At 40.9% G+C, this 23,138-nt stretch overlaps 1 protein-coding gene across 4 annotated transcripts; it reads left to right on the top strand.

The window, feature by feature from the left end:
• Window positions 1–84: 84 nt before the first annotated feature.
• Window positions 85–23,060, top strand: RAB3GAP1 (RAB3 GTPase activating protein catalytic subunit 1). 4 transcript variants are annotated; one of them, XM_027695879.1, is made up of 25 exons: window positions 85–137; window positions 253–308; window positions 1,146–1,221; window positions 2,475–2,607; window positions 2,841–2,919; window positions 3,581–3,700; window positions 4,343–4,508; window positions 5,243–5,342; window positions 7,782–7,863; window positions 8,393–8,461; window positions 9,140–9,213; window positions 9,930–10,022; window positions 11,454–11,623; window positions 11,928–12,026; window positions 12,349–12,521; window positions 13,530–13,584; window positions 13,865–14,230; window positions 15,286–15,423; window positions 16,683–16,910; window positions 17,378–17,474; window positions 17,557–17,660; window positions 17,770–17,885; window positions 18,787–18,889; window positions 20,423–20,443; window positions 21,836–23,060. In XM_027695879.1, exons 1-25 carry the CDS (start codon window positions 120–122, stop codon window positions 22,070–22,072), a joined length of 2,973 nt encoding a protein of 990 aa, XP_027551680.1. In that variant the 5' UTR covers window positions 85–119; the 3' UTR covers window positions 22,073–23,060. The 4 variants fall into 4 exon arrangements, with proteins under 4 accessions (XP_027551680.1, XP_027551681.1, XP_027551683.1 ...); XM_027695880.1 differs by lacking the exon at window positions 20,423–20,443 and having other exon boundaries at window positions 21,836–22,072; XM_027695881.1 differs by lacking the exons at window positions 85–137; window positions 1,146–1,221.
• Window positions 23,061–23,138: the final 78 nt, after the last annotated feature.

The following is a 23,138-nucleotide window of genomic DNA, read 5'->3' as shown; positions in this document are numbered from 1 at the left end:
TGAAGGAGGCCGGGCTGGGCAGGCTGTGAGGGGGAGCTGGGATGAGCTGTGAGGGGGAGCCGCCCTCCGCCGCTTTCCCGGCAGCCTCCGCGCCCGCGGCGGCCCGGCCGCGTCGCAAGATGGCGGCGGACAGTGAAGTGAGTGTTTATCCTGCTCCTCCCCCTCCTGTCTCCCCCTCTCTGCCTCCCCCCCTCTCACCGGTCTCTCTCTCTGGTTTCCCCTCTCACCGCCTCTCCTACTCTCTCCCCGCAGCCCGAGTCGGAGGTGTTTGAAATCACGGACTTCACCACTGCCTCCGAGTGGGAGAGGTAGGTGCCGCCGCGCCCCTCGCTCACCGCGGGGGTGACGCGGGGGCGACGCGGGGGCTCCGCCGTGCCCGGCCCGGCCGCTCCCGCCGAGAGGAGCCGGGACCCCCCGGCACGGCCGCTCCCGGCACCTGGGAGCACCCGGCGGCTCCCGGAGCTGTGCCACGTCCGGCTCAGGCCGCGCCCGAGGGTGGTGAAGACGCTCCAGTCGAGCTGTTTCTGAGCTAAGTGAAAGGCCCAGTTTAACATCTGTTTGTAAGGGATTAAAATATACATTCAGAAGGCTTATACCTTTTTTAAGTAGCTACCTGATTATTAAAATAGTCATGTGATAGCTGAATCCTTTAAAAGTTAGCAGAACGATGTACAAATCTAAGGTGAATAATGCTCTTGCATTCTTAATGTTTTATTTTTTTTAAACGCTTTTAATGTTTATGGTAAGAGATGGAGATATTAAGTGTAGCGTATAATTGTCTCAAATGTTTATTTATCTGTGAGCAGTGAAACAAGACCATATGTTAAATGTTATGTGCTGCAATACCAGAAAAAAACCCCAGTGAGATTCTTTATAAACACTCAAAAGATGGTCATAGCAGTTGCTAAGAGTAACTATAATCTGAAATGTAAGCGTAGGAGGTCTGTTTTATTTGTACAAGGAAGCAATTGTTCTGGTTTTATTGTTTTACTTCTTGTTGTGGGGTTTTTTTGTTGTTTGTTTGTTCTTTGGGGTTTTTTAAGGAGTTCCATAGTAGGACAACAAATTGCTTGCTTTTGAGCAGATGAATTATAATACAAGTTCAGCGTTCAGTAAATATTAATGCCTTTTCCCCTCCCTAATAGATTTATTTCAAAAGTTGAAGAAGTATTGAATGACTGGAAACTTATTGGGGTTTCTTCAGGCAAACCTCTAGAAAAGGTCAGTTACGGCTTTTGAGTTTTCTTTTAGAATTTGAATTGCTAATGAGTCATTCACACGAACGTTTCATCTACTGCGTTTTCTTAGATAATGATTTTTATTAGGGAATGTCTCTTGTAAAAGTGCCAATTTGACAAACAGTTGCCATAAATTTACTGATGGGCCGTCTGCCAAGCAGGCTGTTTGTTGATAAAGCTGAATCTTCATATAGGACTTAGTGATTTATTTTTTTTTATTTTCAATTTGAATCTGGAAAAATGATTGAAGCTGCTATAAATTCTTAAGGAATCTTTTCCCCCCGCCTTGTGCCTTTGTCACACCTCATGTACTTATGACTGAGTTTTGCACAGTGCTACGGGTGACTCAGAATGTTTCATAGATTGGAGAGATTTTTTTTCAGGGTCTAATTAGAGCCTTTGTGGTGCTTTCTCAGTCCTGTAAAATGCAGAGGAAATTGCTAAGCTCTTCTGCACCACCCGTGCAAACAAATTCAGCTGTTCCGGACGGAATGGCTGCTGTGTTTCCAGAGGAATTCAATAATTCTTGATTTTAGCCAGGGTACAGAGCATTCAGAGTAAAAACTTATGTTATCTAATGAACTAATTTTACACCTCAGTTGTCTGTGTATTCCTACATGTCTTGCTTGCTAGACCAGACCTCTCCTAATACCCTTTACAGATCAGAGGGTTGTCCAAGTTGCTTTGTTTTAGCAGCAGCACAGAATTTTGTACAGTTATGCTGATTTTCTTAGAATCTCCTATGCTGTATTTATGTTTAAAAATGAATTATCCTTACAGAATTTTTGCAAATTAAAGATTAAAAAAATAATTTGTTAGTGGAAGTATATTCAAAGTAAATATTAAGGCAATATTTGCACAGATTGGTTTAGGTGTAGTCCCAGGTGGGAAACTTCTATCCCTGGCAAAACTGAGGGTGCATATGCTTAAGATGCATAGTAACATATGAGAATATATTTTTTCCCCTTTATTGCCATATAAATCTGAAGATTTCTCAGGGAGATATCTGATCCTTGGAATGAACATGATTATCAACAACATGGATTTTAGCATTCAACTACCTTTATAATGAAGTGCTTTGAGCATCGTTTTTTTGAAATTAAATCATGCTTAGCTATTTATGAATAAATATTTGGCAGTAGAGAAACATGAATAAACATTATTGATCACGTAGGTAATATACTAATGAACGTTAACCTAAATTTATTGACAAAATAGTATATTTTTTGTATGCAGGGTATATACACCACAGGGACATGGGAAGAGAAATCAGATGAAATTTCATTTGCGGACTTCAAATTCTCAGTTACCCATCATTATCTTGTACAAGAACCCAGTGACAAAGATGGGAAAGAAGAGCTGGCAGAAGGTACCTGCTAGTTCCCTCACGTACCTGTAAGGATATGACAAAAGGCAGTGTCAGAATGTGGAATTCACAGTGTGTTGATTTGCTTCTGTGTGAGATTTTGTGAGATCTGATGGGTGCGATCTAACATTTCTGCTTTTAGTATGCTTTGCATTCACACAGTGCTAATCTAAGCAATTTGCAAGTGAGCTGGATGGATGCTGATGATCTTATATATGTTTTTTTTTTTTTCACAGATGCCCTTCCCCTGCCAATGCAGGACTTGCTGTGCATGAACAATGACTTCCCCCCTCGAGCTCACTGCCTGGTGAGATGGTACGTACCCTGCCTCTTGTCTCTAATGCAAACCAGCACAGCAATTGAGAAATCTCTGATGCTGGCACAAGCACTTGTGTATTTGTTTTTCAACTGAAAGTTAAAGCTTAAGGAAAATAATTCTTCATACTGGACACAGAAAAGGAGTGCAAAAAAAGGCCTATCTTTACTTTTGTTTTTTGTCCCCAAAGACTTTTATCTCAGTTTCATATATCAACCAAGTTTTTGTATATGTGATATTTAGGTACATTCTTAAAAAGGAAACCTGCAGCACCTTAAGAAACAGCAACTATGTTCTTAGTAATGCAAATCTTTAGCACATTATAACATTGTTCTAGAGAGATTGTTTTTGTGTATAAACAGTTTCAGTTGTTATTATTATAAAGTAAAGAGCCTCAGGACTGATAGACCTGGAAGTCCTCACAATCAAACACTTTACAGGGTTTGAATGTTGTTGAGCTCAGGTGGTTTGTGATTTCGGACTGTGCAGCACTCCCTGCCCACTCAGTTCTCGACCTCTCTGACAGAGGTACTCACATCAAATCAGATTCCACAGTCTGTTGGTGGCAGTTAGGTTATTCAGGTCACAGTGTTTCTAAAAATTCTGTTTCAGCTGGCTTGCTAAAGACCAGAAATGTGCTCTTTTTTTGTCTTTCTCAAGGTATGGCTTACGGGAGTTTGTGGTGATTGCTCCTGCTGCAAATAATGAGGCCGTTGTGAGTGAATCCAAGTGTAACCTTTTGCTGAGTTCCATTTCCATTGCACTGGGGAACACTGGCTGGTAGGTGAAAGCATTTCTTACCTTTTTACATGTCCAGGTAAAACTGTAGCATGCTGCATTTGTGAGGAAAAAGCATTAACTTGTTAGCAAAATGCATTCAGAGTTTGTTGGGTTTGCATTTTGATACTGTTAGAGAAAGATTAAAAAATTTTCCATGGAGATTTAAAAAAAATTGATTCAATGTGTTGTTTATATTCATTTTTGTTTAAAAACCTTAAATGCTTTCAAAAGCTGCTAGAAGTTGTTGGAAAAATAACATATAGAAAATATAGAAACAATAGAAAATATAATATAGAAACAGTAGAAAATATAACTTATGGAGGAGAATTTCATCCTGATGTGCGATAACAGTAACTTCCTAATCTTCCTCAAAAATTATTTAGACTGAAAATTAGGTAACTGAAGTCATGGATATGGCTGTGACTGTGACATGACAATTTGTTAGGCATTCTCTTTGATGATGACATTCATAGCATTTTTCTTTGATTCCTTGTCAAGTGTTTTAAAGTGCATTCCACTAAGAGAAAATATATTCCAAGGAATATGAAATGACGTTGAAATTATGCTAGAATATTTAGCTAGTTTTAAAGACTACAAGACAGCATGACACCTTAAATAATCTGAAATATTCACATTTTGCAGTCAGGTACCACTGTTCGTGCAGATACACCAGAAATGGCGCCGGATGTATGTTGGGGAATGTCAGGGCCCGGGGGTCCGGACTGACTTCGAAATGGTCCATCTGCGCAAGGTGCCCAGCCAGTACACTCACTTATCAGGGCTGCTGGAGATCTTCAAAACCAAGATTGTAAGTGCAGCTGAATGTATAAAACTGAGATTAGGAATAATTATTTTATTACCTGGATGCTTGTAGATTCACCAGTATCTGACCATAAAGAGTGACGGTGTGCGTTTGGTTCCTGGGTGTTACCACCTTCCACATTTAATTTTCACTGGGATGTGAAATAATGTGTCTGTTTTACAGTTTCCTTGTAACAACCCTCTTCCCCATGGCCCAAACAAACTTTATTTTGTTATTGGAAAGGAGAAGGGAGGGTTGGGTGGATTTTTATTCTGATACTTTGTAGCTCCCCAAGCTGAGAGGGAAGAACACCACTGTAGGATGTGAGGAGACTGAGAGGGCTGCTCATTTACAAAGTGGTATGGCTGCCTGCAGCACTACACAACCAGTATTGGTAGTAAGCAATCTGAGCAAAACACTGAGGAGAAAAATCCTTAATGAAAACCTGATGCATTCTGAGTCAGAGTTACTTGAATTACCAGCTAAATGGAGCATCCAAATGTCTCATGCATTTTATCTGTGATTGTCGTGTTTAGCAATGGCTTTACCAGTAATCACAGAATCATTACGGTTGGAAAGGAACTCCAGGTTCATCAAGTCCAACCTTCAAATACTTGGGGTGTCGCAGTTCTGCTAAAATTAGCTCTAATACAAGCTATTGTGACTTATTTATGTCCAAACCCTGGAGTGTTTGAGAGGATATACTCTTTCTATTGAATTTCTTCTCTGGTATTTTGAAGGGGTGCCCTCTAACACCACTGCCTCCCGTTAGCATGGCTATCCGGCTCACCTACGTGCTCCAGGACTGGCAGCAGTACTTCTGGCCTCAGCAGCCACCAGGTAGGAGATCCCTGTCCTCAGAATAACGTGTTTTAAGACAGTCAGTGCTCTTGGTGTATCTTGCCGGAAGGATGAAAACATTTTCTGGGTGAGTAGGAAAGGCTACAGTTTCAACTGAGTCCAATCCCACTCCCTGTGCTGGGCTCGCAGGCTTAAAGCTCCTCTGAAATCATGTCTGTGCCTCATGGTTGGGACAGGTGTTTTGGATAGGGCTGTGCCTAGAAACACGGGGTTTTGTTAGCATTTAGAGATGCAATGATACTTCTAAAGTTGTAGTATATATGTGAAGTGAAAAAGCTGACTGAATCTGTGGAGAACTCTGCCCTGAATTCCTTAGGGAAATGTTTAGATTCAGGTTCTAGTAGGTGCTAATACTTCATGGGAGTATTTGTCAATTATTTCTATAAAGTACCTTATTTTAATACCTCACTATCTATATTAACAATGGGAAAAGCAGAAAGTGTTACCTCACATGAGGTAAAAGTTTGGATTTTTGTTGTTATTGTTTACAGAGTGTTGAATAAGCCCCAAGCAGTTGGTTTATGTACTTTTTTTATTGCATGAACAATTTCTGATCAAGTCTTTTATTGTAGTAGTCTTGTATGAGTGGAAAAGGGGAAAAGTAATATATAGTCTTGAATTTAAAGTACATGCACCAGACTTTATTAGTTTATGCCATAGCCATGCTGTTTAGGAAAAACAGAGGTAGTTGCTCACTTGATACTCCCAAAGTGATCTCTCATATTGTTGCTTGATAGTGACACTGTCTTCCTTGGGTATCAAGGATTTGTTTTTAACAGACCTATTTCTATATAGGTAGCATCAAAAAAAAAATAATAAACTTCTCCTGGCTCGGAGGTAAACAAACCTATAGGAAGAAGGTAAATGTTAGTTCCTCCTTAACATAAATTTTATTAGTGATGTGGTGTTGTATGTAGGTGCAAGGTGGTGGAGCAGTTAAAATGCCCAAGTTCTTTTCTTGACTTGGTAGTGGTTTGACATAACAAGGTTAAAGTATTTAGGGCAGCATTTAGAGAGAGGGAACTCTGTGTGGCCTTGGTCTGCTTATTTAATTGTTTGACTTTCCTTTGCTTAAAAAGAAAATACACTGATGAAAGGTATGTTTTGAAGAAGTCTGTAGTGAGGTTGATTCTGTGTGCTTTGTAGCTAAGGGATGTATGTTGGACATACGTTTAAGGAGAGTCCTGCTCTTTAGGGAGAGAAAATCGGTGCTGTTTTAAATTATAGTTTCCCTCTTTCAGTAAACCAAGGTTACCTAAAGAGCTTGGGAAGTGAATTATACAGCTTTTATTCTTTTATTGTTTCTGCAGACACAGGAATCTGTTCTCTGTGGTCTCTCTCTGCCTTGCTGTAGTGACTCACTGAGTCAGGATCCCTGGTTTGTGATGGATGAGTTGTACTACTTTGATCATATTTCTAGATTTGAGCAGTTGGAATAACTTCTCCTTTAGAGGCTTCTGGTTAAGAGAGCCAGTGTCGAAGTGTGTTGCAGAGACTGGAGACAAACAATATAATTTTTATTGCTTTTGCTATGTGCAGTTGTGGTTTTATGGTCACTGTGAAGAACTAGACCTGTAACTTGCTACTATCACTCAATTAGCTCTTCTCAAATAAAAGGAATTTAAATGTGTCTTTTATATTCTCTGAAGAAGAAATTATGTAATTAAGTGATCCAAATACTTTATCTGTTCTAATACCTCACTTGTTTTGTATATGAACAGTTTTCCAGATGCGTTTAAAATGACAGATCAGATGCTGTAATAGCATTATTATAATGGCATTACAGTGCATTATTATCCATTCAAATTTCTGTTCAGTGAAGGCTGTCTGGTTTTGATTTATGTATTTGAAGAATATAACATGGGAAGTGTCTGAGGATGTTGGGAGGCATCTTTAAGTACATGGGATTACAAGGAATCTCCCAGGTAATTTGATTAAGTCCTTAGCTGTAGGAGACATAATCGTCTTTTCACAAAATTGTCAACATTTTAAAACTAGTTGTTTTTTCACTCTGCGAGTTGCTCTTCTGGAGTCTTCTTTTTCTGCTTGGAGCTGATTTGCTGCCCAAATATTTTTATGGCACTTCTGTGTCTGACCGTTCTTGTGTCAACATTGAATCTTTAAGTCTGTCTTTACAGCTCTCATCTTTGCCTGTGTGAAGGGAATAGCCTTCCCTCAACATAAATTACAAGAATTTTATCTGTCTTTTTGAATGTCCTGTTGCATGATTACTTCCCAGTTTCTGTTGGAAGCAATTACTTTGTGTGCTAGGATTGTGTTTTCAGTGCTCAGTCACCCTGGTTGCTCAGCTGTTCTCTGGTCATCTACATGCTACAGTCTTTACTGTGAAATTAAGATGATATGTTGCTTCAAATGTTCTAAAAATTCCACATTGAAAATGTATTGACTTTTCTTCAGATATAGATGCCCTAGTTGGAGGAGAAGTTGGAGGCCTTGAATTTGGGAAGTTGCCATTTGGTGCCTGTGAGGATCCTATTAGGTAAGCAAGAGTTCAGAAAACCGTTTTATAACTTCCTTAATGGAGGCCTTATAGGTACATTATTTCAAATTTTAGCTTTGCCCACCTACCACTTAGGATGTCCCTAACAGATATTTAGTTATTCCAGTACATTAAGAACATGGTTTAATAGCAAATGAGACCATTTGCAAAATTGCCTGATGATATTCAGAGCTGAAGCTCTGCTCAAATCAAGTATTGCACCATAAACTTCTGGAGTACTCTATTTATCTCTGAAATTATTGTGTTGAAATATAACTTAACTGAAGATAAATCTCAAAAATCATGTGCCTTTGTTCAAGGGTTGGACCTGCTCTCATCCATGACATTTGTAGAAGACTTAAATTGAGCAGGTCTGCAAACTGAGTTGTTCCAATGTGTCCCCTTCTGAACACCCCATCACCCTCAGCAAATCCAGGAGTTATTTGGATGTATTAGACAGTGCTCAGAGCTGTAGGCAGTTCAGGGAAGTCTACCAGCCCTGAAAGACTGAAATCTTGCTTTGTTTCAGTGAACTCCATTTAGCTACTACCTGGCCCCACCTGGCAGAGGGCATAATTGTGGACAATGATGTGTATTCGTAAGTATTTTGTCTGAATTGCAAATATCTAGAAGTGTACTTATTTTAACTACTGCATTTTAGTGACATCTAAAACCCTGTGTGTGGCTTTATGTGTGAAAAAGAACCCCTTTTGAGGAGTGGTAAGGTCAGCTGATGGAACATCTCATTTGGGAAAACACCTTCTTTTTAAATGCATTGCTGTGTGAGAAAATATTATTGTATTGTAATCTCAACAGAACACACACCTCTCTTTTTGAGCATATTCTCGTGTTAGACTTGAAAATTATTTCTTGGAAAAGATAATAATGGAGTGTGGAAAGCAAAAAGAATTCACTGATTGACATCCCTCTCCCAAAAACTGTCATCCAGGTTTTATGCTAGAGAGAAATAAACCATGTTGGGTTTCTTCCTTCTTTCTTAATTAATGCAGAAATGAGATTTCAACATTAATACACTTCAAAAGAAGACAATTTAGTTCTAACTGAATTTTTCTTGTGTGTCATGTACCTACATGAGAACAGGGACTCTTGCTTGCATTTCAGAGTGTTTGTCATGTTCTTCTGTGTAATGTGGTGCATATTGTGACTTCCATGGCCTCACTGGCTATGGCAATACATTTACTGAGAATTTGTTACTCATCTTTTGCAAACTTATGGTGACAACATGGCCCTTAGTTTGTTTTGTTTTGTTTTTAAGTGACCTGGATCCTATGCAAGCCCCGCAATGGTCTGTGAGAGTCAGAAAAGCAGATAACCCTCAGTGTCTACTGGGTAAGACATCAGAATTTCCTGTCTTCCCTTAGGGCTTTTAAACTACTGAGTTGTGAAGTCAGGGTTGAATTGATGACTACCTGATGACCTCTGTTTCCTCATTCCCCTTATTTTTTTGAGTGGACAATATTTGGGGCTTCTTTTTCAAGAACACAAGCTTCGCAAAAACATGAGTTTCTGTTGTAGGTTACTCTGTGTCTGTGTACCATGAACTTCACTGCTGTTCTTATTTCATCACGTTCCAGAGAACAAGAATTTTCTCTGTGTGTTCTGTGAAAATTTAGATTTCCTAGAATCTTTCAATTTTATTAAGTGCCTTCTGCATATATCCATCTGCTTAGCTTGATCAATCTGTTTGACAGGGAGGATTAGTACATCTGAAGAGCTGTACTCTCCTGTCTGTCCTTGCCTTTCAGCTTGTGGGGAAAAGGGCTTCAAAACTTTCAAAGTATCATCTTGCTTTGGGTGAAGAAGTGGATTCAACTGCAGGCAGAGCTGTGCTCTGGAGAGGTGGCTGATGCCTGCCTAGGTGTGCATTTTCCTAAGCTTTAATTATGATGTGGTTTAAAGATATTTGTGCTTCAGAACAAATTATCATGTTCTTTCAGATGAAAAGATAAAAATTACTGTCCTTTGGGCGTAATTTTGAGAGTTGCCTTATTGTTCAGTGAGATTTTTAACTGAGTAGTAATTGAGAGACTTTGTTTCTCTGCCAGGTGACTTCCTTACGGAATTCTTCAAGCTTTGCCGTCGGAAGGAGTCGACTGATGAGATCCTTGGGAGGTCTGCATTTGAAGAGGAAGGAAAAGGTAAAACTAAAATCCTGTTGATTTGTGTTACTTGTTTTTAATTGTTTCCTGTTATTTTACCTTCCCTGTACATTTTCTTGACTTAAGATTGATTGCTATTTATACTTAAAACTCTTATGCATTTTCTGTAATACTGGGGATTTTCTGGCCAGTGCTATATGGTGACATTTCTCATGAATTCTAGGCAAACTTAGCTCCCAAAGTCCCAGAGGACAATTACCTCTGTTATAGTTGTGTATGTGTCTTTTCACTGGAATACAAAAGCTTAAAATTTGACTGGAAGTGTACAAGAGTTGGGTTTGAGCACACATCAAATGCATTTGTCTGTATTATGTCTTTTTGTTTTTTCCACTTTTTTTTTTCCTTTTTGATGTACTCTGTAGTACATGTTTAACAGCAAGTTTAAAAAACCTTTAATCTGTTTGAAAGGCTTTGCCATCATCCTCTCCATTTTAAGGAATTTTTAGGAAAAAAACCCAACAAAATAAAAAAACTCCCAAATTGTCTGAGCAGCAGGTCAAACTTTATCCCAGATATATGGATACTGACATCTTTTTGACGTCTCTGTCCCTTTCTTTTGCTTTTCTTGCTGTATGTAGTGAACGTTCCCTTCCTTCCTGCTGCTTGTCACCTTTGCTTCCCTCCAAATATGGCTTATAATGTATTTTCTTTGGTTCTACTTGATCTTGATCTTAATTTTGAAGGAGCTCACCAGTCAGCTTAAAAAGGTGTTAGACTGAGTAAGGGGCTTTACATAATCTTTTTAGCTCTTCTTAGCTCAATTTTCTTGCAAGGTTTGCCAAGATGAGCATTTTCAGGCTGCTGGTAATTATTCTCTTCAATTTATCTGCCGTCTCTCTAACAATATTGATTCGGTTTGTTGTAAGAGGCATTCTAAATGTAAGAGACATTCTCACCAGCAGCAACTCTGGAAAAAAATCTTCTGATTTGAGAAGTTTATCTGAGGATTCTAAAACAGAATTATGCTTACACCACGTAAGGTCAGGTATATAGTGATTAATACAGGATTTATTAAGGCTTATCTAAAGCTTTAGCGTAGGCTTGAGCTGCCTTTGTTACCTACAGTGTATTCATTGGTATCATATGTGAGCAAGGTTTAAACATGGACTCTTCAGCAGCCTTTTGTGATGCTCTGATAGGGACTGTCTGCAGACAGCTCAGTCTAGACTTTAGTTGGTAAATTAAATCCAGGGCAGTCTGTGCCTCTTTGTGACTTGCTCTGCTGTTTATATTTGCTGACAGTGAGTATCAGGATGGAACCTGACAGCATAGAGTGTACCTCTGGTTAACAAGGGGCTAAAAATCAGTGCAAGATAAAAAGGCTGGATAAGACAGGTGAACTTTTAAAGAGAGATGGTCAAGTGTTTGTGGGTTTTGTTTTGTTCTAATTGCTTTAATTTTATTTCATAGAGGTTGCTGACATTACCCATGCCTTGTCCAAGCTCACAGAGCCAGCACCAGTCCCAATCCATAAATTATCAGTCACAAATATGGTTCACAGTGCAAAGAAAAAAATCCGCAAGCACAGAGGTGTGGATGAGTCGCCTTTAAACAATGATGTGCTGAACACCATTCTTCTGGTAAGTGACTCTTCATGCATGTAAAATTCAGGTAGAACATGCACTGATGCATTTGCTTTATAGTCCATAGCAGATTTAAAGGTGTCTGATATCAGTTCCATTACTTCAGTTGCAATTATCAGCTTGAAACAGCCCGAGTTGTTACAAGTCTGTGCAATATAAGTGGACCGAAAACAAACTCTCAACTCTGCCAACAGTTTTAGTTGTAGGGATTGCTGGTATGTAGCCAGCAGTACCTTTAGGGAGAAAGTGGGAAAAGCAGGAAAGCCATACTGATGGAAGGTTAATTTTTTTTTTCTTTAAGTTCTTGTTTCCTGATGCTGCTGACAAACTTGCAGATGGATTTGAAAGCAGAGCCAACACTTCAGCAGGAAACAATCCTCCTCCAGAGAATGAAGATTACGTAAGTTTTACTGACTGACAGTCAGGAGAGAGAAAGCAGTTTTGAGTGTGTGTGTTCATACAGGCTTTGCTGTGGTTGCCCTACATCTTGTAATAGGTAACCTTTGGAAAGAGGAACTTATCTTTGTGGAATCTCTAAGTAAAAGTAGTGATCATTTCTTTTTCCTTGTAATTTCTTTTTTTTCCAAAGACTGTAATTTTTGTTATCTTATACTTACAGGCTTAAAATGTGGTTAGCCACTTGTACTGCTAAAGGGATTACATAGTTTGGGAAAAAATGCCATTTTTCCTGTATTTCTTGCTTTCTTTTGTTTCTTGCCTAGAATCTCTTCAGTCAGTTTAAATCTGCTCCCTCTGACAGTCTGACCTACAAATTAGCTTTGTGTCTTTGTATGATAAACTTCTACCATGGAGGAGTAAAAGGGGTGGCACATCTTTGGCAAGAGTTTGTGTTGGAAATGCGCTACAGATGGGAGAACAACTACCTCATTCCAGGGTAAGATTTGCTTTTATTGTCATTCCTTTGCCATAGAAAATGTTCTTTGTTCCAGGAAGAGAGTCCACTGTGAATTTGAAACATACTGGTTTGGGTTTTTTAATTGCAAATCCTATCCTTTATTTTTATTACCCTACTTCCTTAGTGCAAGAAAGGGCAGGGAGTAGAAAAGCATCTGTGCCCTCCTTTGAAAACTTCAACATGTCTGTGGAAGCTCAGCTTAGAGATCCCAGCTTAGAGATCCCTCCACTGTGTGAATGAGGGTGGGTAAAAAAACTTGAAGGAATGCTTGGCTCCCAGTTCATCTATCATAGAAACATGAAGAAGCTGATACAGGGAGAAGCACCTTTGCTTTGTGGTGTAGTTTCAACCACTTTTCTGAGAAAGCTGTTCCAAGTTCCTGCCTTTTCAGGTATTCCAACCCTTCCAGCCTTTGTCTGCTGCAGCAGAGCTTGTTGCAGACCTAATGAAGGGCTCTGTGAAGATGAGGTATCAATGCAGAGCAATAATATATCCTACTTTTGGGGTTGTGGTTTCTTGGTTTCTTGTGGTTGGTTTGTTTGGGTTTTTTTGTTAATGGGGTGAACTGGCCATTTATTCACTGATTTGTACTTTGAAATGGTTACACTACCAGATAAAATAGAATTAAAATACATAGCAATCACTCCAACTTATTGCAGTTTTAAAGCAAGTCAAAGATACTTAATTTCTGTTTGTAAACAGTTACCCTTTTAACTTCCAAATGGAAAACTGGCCAGGAAATGCAGGGTATCTCTTTCATACTAGTGTGTATGACCTCTGAGCTTCTGAAATGACCTCTAGGAAATAAATATAGTTTAAATTCTGGACTTGTCTACTGAGACTGTAGAAGAGCTGTGTAGTTGAAATGGTGGGGGTGGGTTTAATGTGGGTATTTGCCCCTCTTTTAGATTTCATATGATTTAAGACCACATGTGTGAAAGATTCAACTTTATAATTGATAATGGTTACACTTCTACCTTTTGTTAGATTAGCTAATGGCTCTCCAGATCTGAGATGTTGTTTACTGCATCAGAAACTCCAGGTAAATATCCCAAATTTAAGAATGATTTTTCTCCTAAGGAAACTGTCAAAATTAAAGAAGTTATTAGCTAAATATATTGTTGTTGTAGATTTAGTTATGCTTATATTTTTGGGTGTGGAATTCATTTGTTGGGAAAAATCTTTGTTATAGCAACAAGTTCAATGGAGTTGTTATCTTATAGAATTATGTTTTCAGGGATTCTCCAAGTTTTTCTGTATGACTGTTTCTGTAAGAGAAGTAATTACTAAACAATTATTTTTTTGTTCCTTTAACTTGTTAGATGTTAAATTGTTGCATTGAAAGGAAGAAAGCAAGAGATGAGGGGAAAAGGGGGAGCGTGTCTGATCGTTCACCTGGGGCTTCTGGTGATGGTGCAAAAGGAGCAGAACACTCTGCAGATAACCCTGATAAGGAAAAGGAATTTGGCAAGTCTTGGGAATCATGGAGTGACAGTGAAGATGAATTTTTTGAATGTCTAAGTGACACAGAAGACCTCAAAGGAAATGGACAGGAAAATGGAAAGAAAGGAGGAGCAAAAGAAGGCAACAAAGAGCCTGTGAACCTAAAACCAGAAGGTCGTCTGCATCCCCACGGGAAGCTGATGCTGCTGCATCCTGGAGAGCCTCTCTACGTTCCCATAACACAGGTCAGGGAGAAGAGCTGAGCCAGATGTGCAGCACAGCTCTCACACAACAGGGCTTCTGCCTGGGATTGGTAAACTGGGTATATTTGCAGGTTACAGCCTTATTATCTGTTGTTTAAATCCTGAGTGTTTTTCATTTTTAAAACTCGATGAGGCCGTTAAGCTGAAATCTCACGTGCTCCTTGTTTTATTTGAGAGTGAGTCTCCTCACCAAATTTCACTCCAAACATGTTTTTTAAATAAGAATTAAGCTGTCTTGCTTACCTTAAATTTGGTTTTTTTAATTACTAGTTCCTGAGGCATCTTCCATCCCCTCCTTACTTTCTTTCCTGCCACCATGGAGATTTCTAGCTGACTGAGCAGAATAAAGATTTTTGCTGCCATGTTTTTTCTTTTCTTCTTTAATTTCTCTGCTCATATCTAAAAGACCAGAGTCATCAGTTTTGGTGCCGTTCTCTACAGCAGGTTTATCAGCGAACAACTAGAAATGTTCCCTGACATCCCCAGGCTTTCCTGCAGGGTGGCTGGGGATGAAATAGGCAGCAGTGGTGCCACAGAAAGTAGTTTGCAACCAGCCATGCATGAAGAGTACAGTGTTTTTCTTTCTCTTGAGAGAAATTACTTTTAATTAATATTGCTTTGCTTGGGTAAAACATGAGCAGAGTGTAGTCAGGCAAACTGTTCTCAATTAATTATGTGGTGACACTGTCTAAAGCAAAAATTCTGTGTTGCTTTTAGGTCGGTTTTAATCCATCTCAACAAAATAGTGCCAGTCAAACACTTGCTGGAGTTCATTTGGATTTTGGTGTTTTAACAATATATCCTTATATCATTCCTTCATTCTCAGGTTATTTTCTGTTTAGGTTCTCTTTGTTAGTGTCATATTCACATGCACAGCTTGGCTGAACAGTTTAAACAGTAGAAAGTTCTGATTATTTCCCTTGTACAAATGAAGCAGAATGGACTTCTGGTGGTAGGGAGCTTTTTCCTTCTCCTTCCTTGCGAAGGGCTGAGCTGAGGAGAGGCTGTTTGTAACCCTGTCTTTTTCCATGTTGCAGGAACCAGCACCCATGACTGAGGATTTGCTGGAGGAGCAGTCTGAGGTGCTGGCAAAGCTGGGAACCTCAGCAGAAGGCGCTCACCTCCGGGCACGGATGCAGAGCGCCTGTCTGCTCTCAGACATGGAGTCTTTTAAGGTACTGCTGCTTGGAGAATTCTGTGAGACTGCTTTCCTCTTAATTAAACTGTCCCTCTTGCTTGTGTTGAACAATTTGGAAGGGTTTCCTGACAAGTTTCATTTTTTTTCTCCACTTAACAGTTTCAAAATAATTTCAAGTTGAAAATAAAACCCTACTGCTAAAACTCTTTGAACACATCAAAATCTGTGACAATGTAACGTCCCAGTAAATTTGCACAATGTCTGTGAGAAGGGAAAAACCACAGAAGACATACAGTTGATAAATTGGGAATTAAAGCAGTTGTTCATCAGATTGGGACTGGACTAGCTGTGGTTTTGGGCAATTTGTCCCATTTCTTGTCTGAGCTCTGCAGGGGGAGCTAAGAGCACATACACTGCTGTCATCAGAGGAGCTGAAAGCTAAAAGGATTAGAGATTCTGTAATGAAGTAGCTATAAATGTATTTTAATTATTGCAATGTTCATAATAAAAGCATACAGATGTACTGTAGAGTATGTATAACATATCAACATCAGTTATTAGCAGTGAGTCATGGAATATTAGGTATATGTAGAAGTTTTATTTCTGTGGTCCAAATGATCCGAAAACTCAAAAATATAGAACCATAATTTGAAGCACAAGTGCACTCTTGATAGGTACATTGAATAGTGAACTGAGTTTCCCTTTATGTTCTGGATATGGATGTATTTATTAGTGTTGACATTGCATCTATGAAAAATGAAGTTATTTTTGTTTGGGGCAGATTTTTTTTTTATTTCCTTTGTAAAAGATGAGGAAGAGGTGAATTTTGTCACTGGAGTGTTAAAAGCTGGAAAGTCAGTGCTGAAAGCATATTTATGCAGCCCAGTGATTTTTTTCGGCTTGGGCTGTTTTCCTCCAGGTCTTTAATGGGATAAGCTTATACATAAAGGAATTTGTAAAAATTCCTGTTTATTGCATGTATCAGGTACTAGGTGGAAGTTTAACTGAACAGTGTAATTTTTGAGCTGATGAATGTCCATTTTGTGGGTGATAAGAAAGGGTTTTTTTGTTGTTGATGATGTGGGTTTTACCCCTTGCCATTGTCTTGGTTAATGCTTTATTCCCTCACCCTCCCAGGTCTCTGTCCTACTGTACAGTGTGGTGCCTGTGGACAGAATTCCCTGAGTGTTGTCTCCTCTGCTGTGGTCTACCCACTAAACCACATCGTGTTTCCTGCCCAGGCTATCGTTGTTACAGGATTTTCAGGAACGAATTTTCTCTGCTCTCCTCCCTCAGGCAGCGAATCCTGGCTGTTGCCTGGAGGACTTTGTGAGGTGGTACTCCCCTCGGGATTACATCGAAGAGGAGGTGGTGGATGAGAAGGGGAATAAAATCATCAAGGGTGAGCTGAGCGCCCGGATGAAGATTCCCAGCAACATGTGGGTGGAGGCCTGGGAGACGGCAAAGCCCATCCCTGCACGGAGGCAGAAGAGACTCTTCGATGACACCAGGGAGGCAGAGAAGGTGAGAGCTCAGTGCTGGTGACATCTGACCTGTAATGCTACAGGTAATGCCCTTCCTCCTTCCTCCTGCAACATTGAAACACGGACTGGTCCTTGCACTATGGCCTTGGAGTTACTGAACTGCTCTGTGCATGGCTGAGGGTTAGTTGGAAATTCCTGCTGCCCTACAACAGCGTGTGTAAAGTAATGAGTGTGTGAAACATGACTCCACAGACTGTTACTGAGGTGGTACTTTGAATTATTAGTAAATAAACTAGATTTTTACCTGCATGTATGTGTTAGGAACACTTCAGTTTTCTAACACATAATTATTTTAGTTTCATTCTAACCTGTTGGGACTGGATTCATGTAAAACTACCTACCAAGTCCTGTCTTAGAGAAGTATTCTCTTCTTTCCTCTTTCCTAGCTAAGCTTATCTTTGGGAAGTAGTTTTGATCACTAATATATTAAGTTTTCTAATATTGTAGGTGCTTCATTACCTTGCAGTTCAGAAACCAGCTGACCTTGCAAGGCACCTCCTGCCTTGCATCATCCATGCAGCTGTACTCAAGGTAAAGGATGAAGGTAAATAATGTTTAATAAATTAAGATATTTTGGGGTGAGCAGTGATGCAATAATTACAATTTTCGTTCTTTCCTTCTAACAGAAGCACTAGAAGATATCTCTTCAGTCAAGAAGATAATCAAGCAGATAATATCTCATTCCAGCAAAGTACTACGGTTCCCCAATCCAGAGGACAAGAAGTTGGAAGTAAGGCTTTTGTACTGGCTGGGGCTGAAAACCTGATAGACTTTTGCACTGTTCATGGGAGTGCTGAAACCCCATGTTTTTAATTTTCACTTTTATCTAACTCTTGCAGGAGATCATCGCTCAGATTATGAGTGTGGAAGCGATCATTGCCAGGGCAAGGTCTCTGAAAGCAAAATTTGGGGTAGAGAAATGTGAAAATGAGGAGGAGAAAGAAGATCTACAAAGGTGACTGATGACGTTCTTTTGTTTTTCCTCTGATGCCCTTTTTTTGTACTTTCAAAATTTAGGACAGATGGATACAGAAATACTAAGGAATCATATTTAAGTGTCCCTGTCCTGAGACTATGGATGTTGTGTAGATACCCTAAATGCTCCTCTAAATGAGCAGCTCTTTGAAAACATGTGATACAGGTTATTTTACTGGAGTTTGGTTCTATCTTGATAGTACTGGGGATTTCATCTGCTTTTTGTGTATGTAAAAGGTGTATTTGATGAATTCTGTCACAACAGAGGTAAAAGTAGGACTAGAAATTTTAGTATTTTCTGTAAATGTTATGGAATGAAATACTCCCCTCCAAAGTTATATTTTCTTGTTCTTGTCTCCTTACTGATGTGAAACCAGTCACTAAGGAGCTGTGACTGGGAAGTGACGAGGCAGTTTCCTTGCATCACTGCCTGCTGGCAGATTGTTTACTCAGTGCTCAAGATGACTCATAAGTCATGTTGAAAAAATCCACATTAGCTTGTTGCTGCTGTGCTGGGAGGAAGAGATGATGTTTTTGTAGGACGTGTTGGGGGTTCAGGGGTGTGATGTGTGACCGAAGCATTATCTTTGTGCTTAAAAATATCCATCACATGGTGTGTGGCCAACACCATGAAGGCTTTTTGTGTTGAATTAACACCTCTGCATTAGGAGCCTGAGTTCCATTCTTAGATAACTGAGAGGAGATTTTTTCCTCAGACTTTCAGAATGGAGAACTGAGAGTAGCTGCCAGTTCTCACCCTGTGCAAATGATGCTCAGTGGAGGCCTCCTGCCAGGAAACAGCTCTGGGGTTTGGATTAGCAAACAGGATACAGCCGCGGATTAAACATTCCCTTTTCCTTTGCAATGATTTGTTCCACCAGATTTGTAAACTGTCTCCTGGAGCAGCCCGAGGTGTCAGTTGTGGGTGCAGGAAGAGGACCTGCTGGCAGCATCATTCACAAGCTGTTTGTGAATGCTCAGAGGGTAAGGGGGAGCTCTGGGTTGCTTTGCAGACACTTGTGATTTAAGCAGAATGAAGCAATGACTTATCATATGATGCCAGTGTATTTTGTCTGCATACGTGCATGTGTTGTCATAAATGTGCTTGAGGTGGTTTTTGTGATGTTCAACATGATTTTGGCAATAACAGAACCTTGCAAGACAAAGGAAGAGTCAGTGATCTGGGATGTTAAACAACTGAAGCCAGCTGGGTAGACAGAGGTGTCATTAATGGCTGATGTACTTCAAATGGTAACCAGTAATGCGGTTATGGCACAGATTTCTGTCTCAGCAAGAACAATCAAGTGTTGATTGTTTCACATAGGAATGTAGAGAAACAGGTCAAAATATTAAATATTTTAGAAGGAGTAACTTTTTAGAATGGGGATACTTGGAATACACTTGGAATACTCGAGACTTCTTCTGTGGAAAGTGGCATGTTGAGGAAGTGTCAGCTCTTTTTCAGTAGGACTCTACATTTAGTTACTTATTGCCAGTGTTGCATCTGTTTTCTGGAGCCCCTTCCCTTGCTGATATTGATGCAAATATTGTCTTTTTATCTGAAGCAGTGTTTGTAGTAATAAGCCTTAAAGTATTGATTTCCAAACCTCATGGACTGCAGTCACCCTTCAGTTTCTGTCAGAATTACACCTGCTCATAGCATCAAGTTTTCTAACTAAAATTTAACTACAGTGGTAATAGCAAGGCAGCACAGTATTGCAGACAATTTAGAGCCTGAAATTCCATTTGGGAGTAATTGCTGGGAAAACATTGTGATTGGGTGTTAAACACTTCTAAGGTATGGATGATTTTGTATGAAACTGTATTTTGCAACACAGCATAAAAAGGACCATTCTGAAAACAGACCGTGGTTAGTGTGAGGGATGAAAACCAGAGCATTTATTTTATCCTTCCAGTCTCTAGGGAAGATCTAGTTTGAAATCTCAGCGTGCCAACCAGCCTGACTTACAGCCCCTCCTGCAAAGCCCAAGGCTGTGCCCTGTCAGTGCCTGCACATGTGTGCACTTGCCTCTGACACTGAGGCAGGGTTTTCAAAGCCGAGTAGGTTTCAAGGTTAATGTTTGATAAAGATGTGTGCACATTTCTAGGGATTTGTTTCTTTTGAAACACCAGTAACTAAAGCAGGGTTACAGATACTTCCCCCAGTAGCTGGTCACTGTTAATTAGGATGTCTTAGGGCGACAGGAGCCAACTTGCGACAAACCCCCCTTTGTATTTGATCTCCCATGAGTTATTTGGGTAGAGAGCTGTTTGGTAAATAGAAGTTGAATGAATTCATTGTTCATTACCTTTTGATCCTGGACTCCTCTCTGAGTTGTGTTTAATGTGTTATGTTCTCAGATTTTCTCAGGAAAATTCTGATAGCCAGTGCATGCTCTTGGAAGTAGAGTGCATGATGTCTCTTAAACCTACAGTCTCCTAACCTCTTGTAAGTCATCTCTGACTTGCCTTTGTTTCTGTCTTTCATCACTGGTTCTTTTCTCATCCCTTTCCAAGCTGACTGAATCTTCTGATGAGGTAACCAACTTTGTCCCTCCTTTCCCACTCATCTTCCCAAGCTGCATAGAGTTGAACCGTCTGGTAGAGATAGTACAGCAGCTAGATTTAGTTTGTACTGTTGTTCACGTATTAAGCATAAAAATAACTTTGTGTTTCCAGAATGGTTTTTCTGCATTCACAGACTTTATTTCTAGGGCATAATAACAGGTAGTGAAAAGAGAGTGAAATCTTCAATTATAAAAAACCAAACCAAACCAAAAAACCCCCCCAAATCAACAACAACAAAAAACCCGAAAAAACCAAAACAACCAAAACCCCTCCCCAAACAAACAAACAAACAAACCAAACAAAAAACACTTCTTCAAGTGAATATTGATGTTTTCTGATGCTGAAATATGTGGCCATTCTTTATATTCTCTGTTGCCATCACTATTTGTTTGTTGAGCAGACATGTTTTGGGGGAGGGACAGTCCCTGGATTTTTCATTCTTGATACCAGGACTTACTGAAACTATGGAACTTTTTGGACAGTGATATTTGGGGAAGAACTGGGGTAATTCCATAAAGTGTAGCACAGGGAGCATCGTCTGGTTTGCTAGAGCTGTTTTTGTGGGAAAAAGTGGTGCTTGTTCATGGTGAATTCGTGGCACAAACTGCAGAGGCAAGTGGTGCCAGGCTCCCCCAGCTCCTGGGAGTGAGTGTGGGACAGGGTGGGGAGCAGAGGGGCGGCTCAGAGGGACTGTGAGGGTCATCCAGAGGGTTCTGCCACACCTCAGTGACAGTGCCAAGCTGGAGCTGTACCTGCTGAAATTGGGCAGGACCCTGTTGGGGTACTGGTGGGGGTGTGTGTATCCAGAGGTATATGTGATTAGGGAATGTTTACTGGGCAGGCCAGCCCTTGTTCCAGTGTCCAGGGTCAGTGTTGCTGTTCACTGCCTGAGGCAATGAGCACCGTCGGAGGTGGGTGTAGATCCTCCCTTGCTCTGCATTGCACTCCCAGCATGAACAGCACCCACCACAGCCGTGTGTGTCTGAAGAGGCAGGTGACTGTCAGGACTGCAGTAGTGGCATGGATGATTTTGGAGAGGAGGCTGGCCTGGCCTCCACAGGCAGCTGAGGAGAGAGCCCTGCCCGAGGAGGGGCCGTTTCCACTGCTCACAACCCTCACTCACACTGCCAGGACATCAGGAGCTTAATTCGGGCTGAGCTTCACCACCCACACGTGCAGGTTCTTCCATCTGGTTACGTGCGCTTTGTTTCTCGGCATCCCATTAGCGCCCCGCTCTGCGTGCACATAAAGCCTCCTGACGTGTTGCCATTTCTGATCTTCCTCTGCCTCTCTTCAGAAATACTTTGTGAGTCCCGTTAGGCAGCAGCCGTGCCTGTCACTGTGCCTGTGCTCTTTCCCAAGGTTTCGGCGGTGCCGCCGCTGGAGGAGGAGCTGCGGCGCTCGGGCTGTGCGGAGGAGCGCAGGCAGGGGGTGCAGTCGGAGTTCCCTCCGCCCACGGGCCGGGAGGTGATCCTGCGCTCGGCCGTGCCCCGGCCCGCGCCCTACTCCAAGGCGCTGCCGCAGCGCATGTACAGCGTCCTCACCAGGGAGGATTTCCGCCTGGCGGGGGCCTTCTCCGCCGACACCACCTTCTTCTAAGCCACCGGCCCCGACCATCTTCCGTGTCCTCACAGCAGCGCGGGGCTCACGTCCCGCGGGGAGGGGAGGAATGCTGCAGATGGACCGGCTGTGCTGAGGAGACACCGCGTGCACCATTCCCAAGGACTGGGGTTGGCAGCCTTGAGGGATGTCCGCAGCAACTCACCTTGGAGGTTTGGAACGGCTTCACAAGTAGTTTCAGTCAGATCTTCGGGAAAGAAAACGTAGCAACCTCCTTTCTGCCCAAAGGGAGAATCTTTTCTGTTCTTTGCATTAGCTTGGTTAATTATGGACGTGAATGGGCTGTGTGCAAATATTAATGTTGAAATTCCTACAGAATGTGCTGCTCCACATTTCTGGATCAAACTTCATCAAGTGACATTAGTCTAACTAAATTGATATAGAAACATAAGTAATTTATATTTATTGCTAATCATAATTACAGAGCCCAGTATGTTTTGGTTAATCACTAAATTTCAAGTACTTCTAAAATATCCTTATTTTTATTTAAAGTATACAGTACACTCTAGTTCATGCCAAGCCCTCCTGGCATTGCAGTCATTGTCCAAAAAGATCTTGTCCCTTCTCCCAAATAGAAATAATGACATTTGGGGCTAGAACTGGACAGTGAGACTGAGAGCTGGCACTGATGGTTTGGGGTACTTTATCCCCTTCCCTGGTGCAAGGGCCAAAGCTGTGTGAAATGACAGCTGCAGAGGTGTTTCACTGTGAGCAACTTGCTGGTATTTCCAGAGGCTGTTTGCCTGCCCCGTGTCTTTGCTGTGAGGATGGAACATTCTGTCACCTGCTGGCCCCTCACCCCACTGGTACCATCAGACACCGACGTGTTCGTGCCAATGTTGCTTCACAGTGACCTTCATGTGTTTTATGAGAATCAGCAAAAAATCAGCACCACCTTACACAATGAAATGTACAAACAGCTACAGTATTGTGGACATTACTCAATAAATACAAATTTATTATTGGCTCTCAGTGTTCCCATGCTTTTCCATTCCCTCCTTGCATGATCTGACCCAGGAAGGACATTGTTTATGACTGTGACTAC

The sequence above is a fragment of the Neopelma chrysocephalum genome, unplaced genomic scaffold (assembly GCF_003984885.1).
Source record: "Neopelma chrysocephalum unplaced genomic scaffold, ASM398488v2 Primary Assembly neopelma1_103b, whole genome shotgun sequence".
Lineage (NCBI taxonomy): Eukaryota > Metazoa > Chordata > Aves > Passeriformes > Pipridae > Neopelma > Neopelma chrysocephalum.
The sequence above is the reverse complement of the archived record's forward strand: the minus strand, read 5'-3'. Positions and strand labels throughout refer to the sequence as shown.